Raw genomic sequence first — 11,596 nt, 5'->3', positions numbered from 1 at the left:
AATTTGTCTTTGAACCCTAAGATATGGTTTCATGGTGTTCTTCTCTGGTCCACACTGTGTAGACTTAAGGTTACCCTTGACAGTTATTGAAGAGGAAGAGGTAAGAGATCAGCAGGTTTCAGGCTACATGTACTCAGGTAGCTACAGTATAAAAGATGAATTACTGTACATCAAGATTTTTTTTAAAACCTTGGTTGTACCCATATTTAAATCCTGAAACACTTGGGTACACGTTTATCCACACTTTTTTTAACTTGGAAAATTAATGATAAAACATTGTCACTCCAGGAATTACAAGTGCTTTAGCCTCCTGTTTATTTAATTCATAACTTGATTTCAGATATCTAGCTCCTGGTTCCATTCCCTCCCATCCCACTTTGTGGCGAACTGAGCACTATAAAAGCCAGAGGTTTGGTTTCACAATCAACACATCATCCCAGACTCTGGAACTTCAAGGTCTGCAGCTGGATGGAGTAAGCATTTCTGAGACCACTGTCAGTTCGTTTGTGGCTTTTACGCTGCGGCTCAGACCTGCGCCCACATTGCTCAAGGCAAGGCTAAAGAAAAAATCAGATTCTAAAAATACTTTAAGATTTAAAAATAAAATCTCAGCTTCAAAGTTTAAGGCAAAAAAAAGATCTGACCTGCAGATCAGCGGACTACTGTTTGAATGTCACCTTGCACAACACTTCTGTTACAGTCTCGGAACACAAAGCATTTCTAAAACTCTCCGACAGAAAATGAGCATACACGGAGCTAAAGTTTTGGATTCCCTTTGGCAGTCATTATATCTTGGCCCAAATTACTGACAGTTGCCATTTTTTGGTAAACATTCATAACACTTAGAAATTGAGGCTTCTGTCCTTGCAGTTTGGCCCTAAGGTAGCATCATTAGTTGCATCAAAGAAAGGCATCTTTGGATTTTAAACCAGCCCGCTGACAAATCCCTGCGTCAAACTTGTCCTGTGAGCTACCAGAGACAGGGACTTATATCTGCAGAATATCACAGCAAGAAAGGTAATGCTGTCCTCACACCGTGCAGACGTATCTGAGCCATTCCATAAATGCACATATGAAGACAGCAACTGAAGGGCTGCCTTGATGCTTCATTTATTGAAGTTATTGCAGTGCTGGACTTCTAGGAGTCTTCTGTGTCCACAACTGAATAATCAGCCATTGCTGTGTGCAGAGCCCACATGTGACATATTTTCAAAACAGGCCTTGGTTTACTGTTCTGTAAGAGTTATATAGAGTTACATTTAAAAATAATACATGTTTTTAATTTTTTACACCAATAATCTTATCTCAGCCTTTTCCACCATTGCTGTATGCATCAGACACCATGACGGGCAGCAGTCCAGGTATGGGGTGTGTGCGTGTGTCTGTCTGTTCCTCACACCTGCTCACCCAGCACACCACTCTGTAGAGTTAGGAACCCTTCCTCATGCCTGCGCTTTGCGTTTGGAGTTTGGCTTATCTTCTCCAAATGGGTAAACCTGGTTTAACACACAAAAACACCAAATGCAAAACATTTCAGAGTGCTCCTCCTTGAAATTCCACAGCCAAGAATGCTAACCCTGCAGAACAGGAAACCTTCTCCTGGTGCACTGTCCAGAAGATTAACCAGCAGACACTCGGGAAAACTGGATGATGCAGCTTGTCACACTTTTATATTAGCCAGCCCTGAATCAAACGGTAGTTGGTCAGCATTATGCCTTGAGTGTCCCTACAGAACTACTCCAACAGGTGAGTGTGGAAATTCACAGCTGCGTATTGTATCTTTCATAGCCCACCTCTTACTTTTGTAAGGCTGCTCTCAGAAGCTATAAAATGCTAAAGAGGTCTGTTGATATTACCTACAGTACATATTTCACTTTATATACTCTCAGCAGAAGTGCTTTTATATGATGGATGAATATATAGATATATTCAGTTTGGACAGCAACCTTCACATAGGGCTGTCCACCTTTACATAGTAAAGATGTAGTTCTAAGTGCTCTTAGGATATTAGTGGACCCTCTAAATAGCAGGAACTAGAACACGACAATACTGTTGTGTGCATTCTAGCTAGTTAAGAAATGTCAGATAAATTCAACATTATATCTCTTTTCCCTTCTAAAATAGTGCCCCAAACACATATGACAAATACAGAATGTGACAAGTAAAACCTTAAGACAATACTTATACCCTTTTATGCTACTGTTAAATGCCAAGATCTTTACTGAATGACATGAAAAAACACAGCTGTGTAAAGAAGAACAATATCGTTTCAGGCAAAATGGGGACAAGACAATTTCTTGCCAAGACTGTTCTGCAAAGCTTTTCAGCCTTTAAGTATAAATATGGATTCCAGGGACTGTAGTAGCCTATCACACTGACATTTACACAGGACATTCTGCAGGTCACCATGCATGTTCTGGAGTGTAAATGTCACTTACACCCACTCAACTTTTGTATAAAACTGTTCTTTTGTTTCAGTATTGTACGAGTATTCAATGTCCAAGACATATCGGGGGTACACTACTCACAGGGTTACCCACTCCACGGATACAGTACAGATATTGTAAGGATCATAAACACAGTCATTAAACTTTCTAAATGCACCTGACAAGCTTTCTGTCAGAAAGTCAGGAAGACATCAAAGGCTGCATCTGCTTTCAGCTGAGTTCTAGGTTTCAAGTCATTTGTTCTTTTTCTGATTTAACGTGTGGCTCATAGTAAACATTGGGGTCTTTGCCTCTTTCTCCAATATGCGCTGGTAGGCGGGGATGTGGAGCTCCTCCAGGGTCTCAGCGATGGGCTTATTGAGAGTCTCTGGGAGGAGCAGGTTCAGACAGCCAGCCGATACCCCACTGAGACCAAACACCATGAACGGCATCGACTGGTGAAGGCCCTTCTGAGAAGAGAAACGAGAACAGCTCAACGCCAGGCAGAGAGGGGCACTAACATCCAGGCCTTTTACTCTTTATGGACAATACCTGTATCTTTGTTTTGATAATTTGCTTCATCTTACATTACATTCTGTTAAATCTTTCATCACACTTCTACATATTTAAGGAACATACCATTGAAGGCACAAATGGTGCTAAAATTCCTCCAATTCTGCAAGACATTGAGCAGACACCCAGCCCAGCATTCCTATGAAGACAGAAAATCAGCAGTTTTGAAAACCTGCAGCTCTGTACTGGGCCAAAAGCAATAAAAGAAAAATTAACCAGGGTAAAATTGGGACTATTTGAAAAATAGTGTACAGCACAAACTTTACGTTTGTTACACATCCTCTATTTTGCCCAACTTTTTAAAATGTATTTTATCGGCATCATGAAGAAATACTGCATTAATATTAATGTATTGATTATTATGAGAAAACTATATTGAAATAAAATTGTTACTTCCCTTGGCTAAAAAGGAAAGGGAAAAAAATATTTGCTGCACAGAAATAAAGTTTTCAAAAGCGCTTCAGGGATTAGCTCAAGATATAAAACATTGTTGCAATTTACCTTATCACAGTGGGGTAGAGCTCTGAAGTGTATATATACACAATATTAAAGGCTGCACTGACCATTAACTTGCCCAGCAAAGCTAATGAAGTCGTATTAAGCCACAAATCTGAAAAAAAGCCAAAGATCATAAGTTAACACATGTAAGAATTGCATTTTAGCTTTTTTACTTTGATTCACCTTTTAATCCTAATGACACTTACCGAAATGATTTGGTAAAAACATGGTAACCATGCAGGAAAATCCCGCAAACATCAGGAAGGCTGCGGTCGTTTTCCGTCTTCCTGCCCTTAAAATGAGAAAAGCGTACACTTCTGTCACAAATGTTATGCTTCACACTAACAATGTGATGAGGCAAATCACATTTGCACAGGGCACAGCAATTATCCTACCTGTCCAATCTGGTTTTGCACATCTGAAATAGTTATTCAGAGTTGTGTGTGTGTGTGTTACGTTCTGGTATTTTTTTTACTCCCCTCCTGTGTGGGGGTCCATTTTTGGAGGTGGGTATGTCCCTAAACTGGCTCTCGCTGTGAATTGGTTGAAGAGAGCGGTCCGGTTTTAAAATGCCAGTACGGGATGTCTGGAGAGGTGAGAGGTAGAAGAGAGGTGTGGAATAAACTACGGCGAATGTTTGTGAGACTGATGCTGGTGTTTATGCTGGAGGTATGTCGGGTTTGTTTATTGGGCCGTGGTGGGGATTGGGATTGTTGTGGCTCTTGTGTTTTTTTTGTTTTCCATTACAGCTTAGTTTAGTGTAAGAAGTTAGCTTGTGGAAGACTTTTCTTTGGCTTAGCCACCCCCTTTTCTCGGGAGGCAGGTTTAGAGGGTACTGGGTTGTAGGAAAGTGTAGTGTTTTTTTTTTTGTTTGTGTAGTTACGTCCGTTTAATCCCTGGCTCATATGTTTGTCCCCATTTGCCCCCTAGACTGAGCCATATTGGTGACATAACAGTGTGTTTCTAGCAAGACAACAGAGGGGAAAAAACACTACCTGTTGTAAAGCATAGCTAAAATACCATCAATAACCAGGAAAATACTAGTATAAAAGGAATCTTAAATCTTAAAAGAATCTTAAAAGGAATCTTCTTGCATCTCTCGGTTAATGAAGCAACGGGACTCTTCCTAGCTATCAAATCCATGGATAGTGCGCTTTCAATTAGAGGAAGAAAACCTACCACTGTTTGTTAATGAAATACATGCAGAGTGGGTAAGCCGGCAGCTCCACCAGTCCATACATTGCTACATTGGCATACCGATTTCCTTTCTGTTCGCCAGCGTTCAATGTTAATCCGTAATAGACCAAACTGCAGGCATACCTTCAAAAATAAAACAGGGTTAAATGACAGCGAATGCTTACATTTTTCTTTCAATTTGTTTCCGTGCGATTTGGCCTTACAAAACTGTGATCAATGTCGTAATACTCCGGGACTTTCTATATCTGCTTAATAGGACCCGAGAACAATCACTCACCACACATACATGAGGATGCCTGTCCTCCAGCGAAGGGTAGGGTGTCTGACCAGCTCCAGGACACCGCTGCTGGGACGCCCCGCCTTGGCCGTGCCCACGCACAGCTTCAGTTTCACCACCACCCTCTCCTTTCCATTTCTCATGGCCATGTACTGCATCACGTCCTCTGCCTTCTGCGTGAGCCCCTGAGAGTACAGCCAGCGTGGAGACTCAGGGAGGGTTCTGTAGGATGGAGAGCAGTGCACTGCAGTCTTAATTTCAACCTCTTCCTGCTGTGCTAGAATTTCATTTAGGCGCATGTCAAATCTAATAGATCTTTTTTTAAACTGGACGTTTTCTGAATTATAGCAAGGTTCCCCTGTTGTTTCATATTTTCATTTTAAAACAACCTTGCCACAGAGCTATATTGTAATTCTATAACAAAATGCTTCTTAAATTTAACATGCTTTAAAGGGGTTACACATCTGACTCTAAAATCCTAGCACAACACAGAAAACAAGTGCATGACAGATTTAAGACAGGACCTGGGGGAAAAGAGATGTAATAATACTCCTATAGATCTTCCAGTCACTTACAAACACAGGAGAAAGAAAAGCACACCAGGGGAGTTGGCCATTGTCGCCAGGGCACGCCAGGATCGGACATAGTACCCTAGTGCGGCAAACAGAGCTATTCCCACTGCAAACATCATGTTGGTCAAGGTTCCTGGAAACACACAAGAGAAGGGCCTGAAACACACTTCATTTGAAGTATTGAATACAACAACGAAACTATGGATATTCTGGATCAAATTACACTACTTTTGACAGATTTTCCAAGGTTCTGTTTAGGATTTATTCTTTAAAATGAAACCCGATTTCAAAGAGCAAGTCCATTACAGAAACACAAATACGGGTGATTGTAACTGCTGCACAGATTCTGTGATCTGTGAGGAAAGAGAATCTCACAGATGGGAGATATTTTCAATTATACCGCGCTTGCAGCTTGCTTAGACTATACTTTACAAACTGTAACTCTGACACTGAGTCGTGCCTTGAGCAGACAGAATAATTTTCTCTCGAAGGTGGCCCATGGTCTACGTACCGTATACATCTGCTAGCTTATCTTGGGAAGGCAGCAGGGTCATTCTACAAAGTACCTTTGCTACCTTTTAACCATTTGGGAAGTAAAGGTTGCCTATGCTCAGTTAGCAGTGTTACCTGTCATTGCCCAGTACGATTTGCCCACATACTCCTGGGTAAGCACGAAAGACACCAGAGCCATGCCCCCATTCATTATTCCCACCAAGAGACGGGACACGGCAAACACTTCATAAGTGGGTGCAAATGCTGTTGCATATCCAAAAAGCACCTCAAACAGCAAACCTGCACAAGACAGCAAAGTAATCCAGCAATTATGACAGCCCAGTACTGTGTAGCAGCTGCGGTTACTGGCTAATTTACTCACAATTAATCCTGCAGTAGGAGTTCCCAATGCAGCACATTCATGAAACAAATGCAGCCAACAAGGAAATGATTTGGTAAAACAGGAAGTCTACATTGTGTTGGAAGGAATTGAATTCCACACCTAGAATGTCTATTTGACATATTAAACTCTCTCCTAATACACTGCTCAGCTACGTATGTGATTTCCTACTCTTGGCAGAAGAAACTCCTCACTTTGGGCATCATGTTCATGTATTATAATACAGTGTATGATACCGATGTAGCATATACATTATACTACATGCACATATTCAAACACAACACAGGCCACCTGCACAACTGTTTCACCTATTTCAGATGTTTAGAACTGTGGGGTCTTCTTAATACATCTTCAGCAGACAGTGAACATTTTATGCCTCAAATCCAATTTTGAGAGGTTACAGATGGAGTTAAAAAACAAACAAACATCCATCTCCTGAGTAGCTGAGCACTGAGGCACTTGCTCCCCAGCGCCCTCTGCTTACAACATCGCTGTTTCAAGCTCAGGTCTGGTCATCCAGGATGGCTGGGAATTTTACTGGCCAGAGTTTAATGGGCTTTTCGATGCCAGAGCAGCTCTTGTGAGCTGCTGGCCATCCGAGATGATGTCAACAAGGGCCACGCCACTCCTCCAATCACTGTGAACTCTCCTGTACGGCGCTGTGGAGCTGCCAGCCTGTCAGAGAGACCAGGGGCTCTGGCAGGCCGACTCTCAGCCGCAGGAGAGCAGGCCCACTTGTCCCTTTCAGCGCAGGGGGCTGCCGCCACACACATCACAATGATACATAGTCGCCCATTTCCAAATGAGTAGCCACACCATAGGAAAAAGCTTTAGATTCCAAACTTTTAATGATAAAAGCATGAAGGCAATCCAACATAAATAACTGCTTCCTCTTTACAATTGTAACAAAGACCTCCAGCCCAAAACATCTGAAATAGTTCAAAGTTCCAAGTTTTATTCACATTTACTATATATTCCGCCCCCTCCACCCCCACCCCACCCCATCGTGTGAGCAATGGGAATTCACTCATTACTCACACATGCAAAAACGGCAGTGGGGATTAGCGATGCCACAGTCAGGTAATTCAGGTTGAACATGCAGTCAGATAGCAGGTTTATTCGTTGTCAAGGCATTCATGTGCTTTTGTAACGCACTGATAAAAACAATCCTTTACCTGCAAGAAAAACTGGTTTCCTCCCAACCTTGTCTGAAAGTGGTCCAAACAGTACATTCCCAACGAGGACGCCAGCAAAAAACAGAGAACCTGCCAAGCTCACCTTGTAAGCATGATGTCTAATCAAAAACCACTGTAAGACAACGTAAAGTAAATACGGTTGATTCAAACTTTCTGTCAGAGGAAAACATGAATCACAAAACACATGCTTATCCTTTGACCTATGACAACAGAAAGAGGCTTTCTGGGAAATGCAGCATTTTCCGTCCTAACTCTAGGGTTCACTCTCTTTTTCTTTCTTAATTCTAAAACAACACAAGATTTGGTTGCAAAACACATCAGGCAGTACAGTCCAAAGAGGAACCTGGGCAAGTCTGAACATGAGACATTATGGAAGAAAAATGAAAAGAAGACAGAATTAAAGCTCCCATAGTACCTCTCCGAGCACTCCAATGATGCATCATTGTGTTAAGACCAGGTCTGCTCTCGGCACGCTACAAGCGGCGTGGTCGTGTCATTTAAAAGCTCGCGGGCAACGGGCAGTTAGTTCTCTAAGTACTGAGTAATAAGGATGATGGTCAATAGGAATGACCCATCTGTTTTGGTCAAGTTGCCAACTCGCCTCGGTGACGATGGAATCGAGATCCTCGGTGAAAATGACGTGTTTGACGAGGTCCTGCTGAGTGGTGGGATCCTTCCCCTTTTCTATTCGGTAGTCCGGGGTTGCCCCCACTAGCACGATCAGCATCGACTGACAGGCCATATAAACCTGTAACAGTCGGAACAACCAATTATCAGAGGAGCTGCTGAACTACAGACGAACACAAAATCTGACGCTACTACGGGACGCATTAATTCTAAACTGAAAACAATGCAGTAAAATGTAAGCTAAACATATTTTATGTTACATCGCGTGATAATTTATATGCATTAAATGAACAAGGCATTCTCGATTTTGAGAAAATACAAATTCTCGAAATACAAATTCTCGAAAATGAGTATGCCCAGACAAAGTCTATCTACACATTAAAGTTAGTGTTTGTGTCCCATTTTTACGATGCATGCACACTGTCAGAAACGCAAGGTATTAGAGCACACTGGAGTACTTATTGAGCGTTACTAGAACACGCCAGGCAAAGCAAACAATGCATTAGCCTCTTCGTCCTTTGCTAACTTTTGAGGACAGCATCTGTACACTCCGTAGTGAAACTATCACATTGCTAAGTGAAATATAAAAAGCAATACATAACCTGCAGCAAAATTAAGAGAGCGGCGAGCCGTTTCTGGTACTTCCCGAATTCTCCCACTACATGAAAGGCTTCTTCTAAATCCATTCCCGAGTAATACAGCACCAGAAAATAACATTACAGCAATTTAAAAAAGTACCAACACAACATCCGCCATACCTCTCTGACACATTAAGCGGACGTGGAATCTTATGACGTCAAAGATCCGGCGAAACTGGATTGGTTGGCACCGCCATCAGCCTTGATAAATATGAATGAGGACGCTCTGCCCTCTAGCGTGGACAGCAGCAATAACGTCGAAATAAAACACCTGGGCAAGCTACTCTCCTTGTAGCTTGTATTGTAATACTGTGCCCGAAATGAACATGAACTCAAGCTTTGAAGACATAAGTACAGGGAAGACCACACCCTAACCTCCTTTCTCGTTTTGTATTGAAAATTAAAATAATTGCTTACACTTATATAGCGCTTTTTTGGACACTCCACTCAAAGCGCTTTACAGGTAATGGGGACTCTCCTCCACCACCACCACCAACGTGCAGCATCCGTGGATGAAAATGCTTCCTACATAGTTTTAGGTGTATATGCGTTCAACAATTGAGAAAACTATGCCACTAAGATTGTTTTAGAGATTTCTGATTTTTTTTAAACTTTGACTTTTGTCAAATCCTTCAATATGACACCTTTGGAAATGTAAAACAAAATATTCAAAGCGCGGTCACGTGGCCATCGATGTGCAGTCGCTGCCAAAGACAATGGGTGTATCTTCAGCACATGAGTTAGGCTATTTTTCAAAACACCTCAGCAATTGCGTGGTGATCGTACTCGTTCAGAAATCAATCTATATACAAAGAAAAAAAACAGCTATCTTGGCAAATTCATACTAAGCACGCACTTCAGGACTAAAATCATCAATGACTGACAAAGATGCTTTTCAGACTTCCTGGCATATAGCTACATATTCTTGTTGCTAAGATACAAGGCTAACTCTCTGTTGCTATGTCCCCATCCTCCTGTATCCTGAGATATTTACACAGAACCATTCAGGCTATGCGAGAATCCCCAATAAAGGGAAATATTTTTGTACAGAATTCTGTAACTAAGAATATCAACCATGATTTCTATTCTTAAACGTATTAATTGTGAGGTATATTAGAATACGTCTCTGTGCACATTTAAGAAAATAAGGAAGGTTACAAACAAGATGAACCATTCGGCCAGTCTTACTCATGTGGTTGTTGTAGCTAATGGAGGTCTGGATCCCTTCCAGCCATTTCCGAATAGAAGGTGGCAGCTGCGACAACATTGCTGGGCAAATCGTTCAAGACTTTACAACTCTGCAAGAAGTGCTTTCCGCATGCAGTTTGAGATGCACAACATGTGTGGTCTGGTTGGTTTCACTGTTGATTCTTAAACACTTCACCGGGCTGACTTTTGCCTTTGAGGATTATGCATACCTGAATAATGTCCTTTGTGGCCTTCTCTGTTCAAGACTAGAATATTTCAGCACTTTTAACCAGCGGAGAACATTCCCTTAATCCCAGGACTGGATCTGGTCACTCTTTACTGGACTGATGTCAGAGCTGTTTTTTATAAACCATGTTATAAACATGGTGACACAATTGTACACAATATTCTGAGGTCTTTGCATTACATGAATGTATTGTAATTTTACATTAACATACCTTGACTCAAATTCTTTTAAAATAAACATTTTCCTCAATATTGCTTTTCCTGTGTAGTTTCTACATGTATTATAATCCTCTTCAGTTGATAATTGCCATCTGCAAACTTGCCTTGATTACCATTACAGAACCTCCATCATAGAAAGTAGGAGGAGCAGTCGTCTCTATAGAGGTCCCTGTGGTACTCTACTATTATCACCTGATTTTAAGCTTACCTGTTATTTTCATTCTTGGTTCTGGAAGGACTGCAGTCCCCCTTGTTATACAGGTAGTTTCTAATCCCCAAACCCCAAACATTTAAACCTGGAAACAGTGGAAAAACTGTATAATTTTGAGATGGTAGTATAAGACTCAAAATCAAGCCATTAAGAGTCCGAAGTGGAAGGAAAACCAAAAGATATCGCAAACCTCCAGCGCCAGGAGCAAATATTGGTGCCCTAAAAATGTTTCAGTCCAAACACATCATCTTGAATATCGTCCACCTGCAATTTAAGAATTAATCTTAAAATTTTAATCTGAAAATTTAAATACACCACATCAAATGCTCTGCTTGGATCCATTACTGCTTTACCTTGTACATAAGAACCTAATTTATACTTAAGGATTGCATTTTACTTAGCAGACACCAATACTATACTTTAACGCACTCATCACCAAACAATTATCCCGTTTGCCACTTTGCTACTATCCCCTCCAATTACCACACACCAAACTAATTAATAAGCAGAAAATGCCAATATTACATGTCAGGTGTTTATCAGCAGGACAAACTAATCATTTTATCTGGTTTTATATTTGAACAATATTTCTCATATACATAGGTGCGCTTGATTATCGCCACTAATTCCAATTAGTTGTGAACATTTCCTAGTGTCTCTTCTAAATTATTTAGGGTAGCTTTGAAAAGGAGCTCTACAGTGTCAGACCAAGGAACATGGTGAAATTACTACTGTGTACTATGCATAGTCAGGTTAGGTCACTGTGGCCATTACTACTAATAGCAATCATCAATGAAACTGACGATTGAAGATGGAAGATGTTTTGAAATCCGATT

General features: G+C 41.2%; 1 protein-coding gene across 5 annotated transcripts; it reads right to left on the bottom strand.

Moving 5' to 3' along the window:
* Nucleotides 1–1,206: 1,206 nt before the first annotated feature.
* Nucleotides 1,207–9,029, bottom strand: slc22a15 (solute carrier family 22 member 15). Of its 5 annotated transcripts, XM_088917853.1 has the most exons (12): nt 8,861–9,029; nt 8,233–8,379; nt 7,611–7,743; nt 6,171–6,335; nt 5,547–5,676; nt 4,972–5,193; nt 4,677–4,817; nt 3,704–3,789; nt 3,501–3,609; nt 3,066–3,138; nt 2,738–2,896; nt 1,207–1,496 (listed from the first exon to the last, which is right to left on the bottom strand). In XM_088917853.1, exons 1-12 carry the CDS (start codon nt 8,942–8,944, stop codon nt 1,443–1,445), a joined length of 1,503 nt encoding a protein of 500 aa, XP_088773979.1. In that variant the 5' UTR covers nt 8,945–9,029; the 3' UTR covers nt 1,207–1,442. The 5 variants fall into 5 exon arrangements, with proteins under 5 accessions (XP_088773979.1, XP_088773978.1, XP_088773980.1 ...); XM_088917852.1 differs by lacking the exon at nt 1,207–1,496 and having other exon boundaries at nt 2,203–2,896; nt 8,861–9,028; XM_088917854.1 differs by lacking the exon at nt 1,207–1,496 and having other exon boundaries at nt 2,203–2,896; nt 4,755–4,817; nt 8,861–9,027.
* Between the last annotated feature and the right edge of the window lie 2,567 nt (nt 9,030–11,596).

Source organism: Atractosteus spatula, chromosome 5 (genome assembly GCF_055471065.1).
Source record: "Atractosteus spatula isolate fAtrSpa1 chromosome 5, fAtrSpa1.hap1, whole genome shotgun sequence".
Taxonomy (NCBI): Eukaryota; Metazoa; Chordata; class Actinopteri; order Semionotiformes; family Lepisosteidae; genus Atractosteus; species Atractosteus spatula.
Note: the sequence above shows the minus strand (reverse complement) of the source record. Positions and strands in the feature narration are given on the sequence as shown.

Excerpts from the sequence above, each read along its gene's own strand:
- slc22a15 (XM_088917852.1), bottom strand. The coding sequence starts at position 8,944 with ATGGATTTAGAAGAAGCCTTTCATGTAGTGGGAGAATTCGGGAAGTAC. Across the intron at positions 5,677-6,170 it reads ATCGTACTGGGCAATGACAG|GAACCTTGACCAACATGATG; the intron begins GTAACACTGCTA and ends GTGTGTTTCCAG. Across the intron at positions 5,194-5,546 it reads CTTTTCTTTCTCCTGTGTTT|AACCCTCCCTGAGTCTCCAC; the intron begins GTAAGTGACTGG and ends TCCATCCTACAG.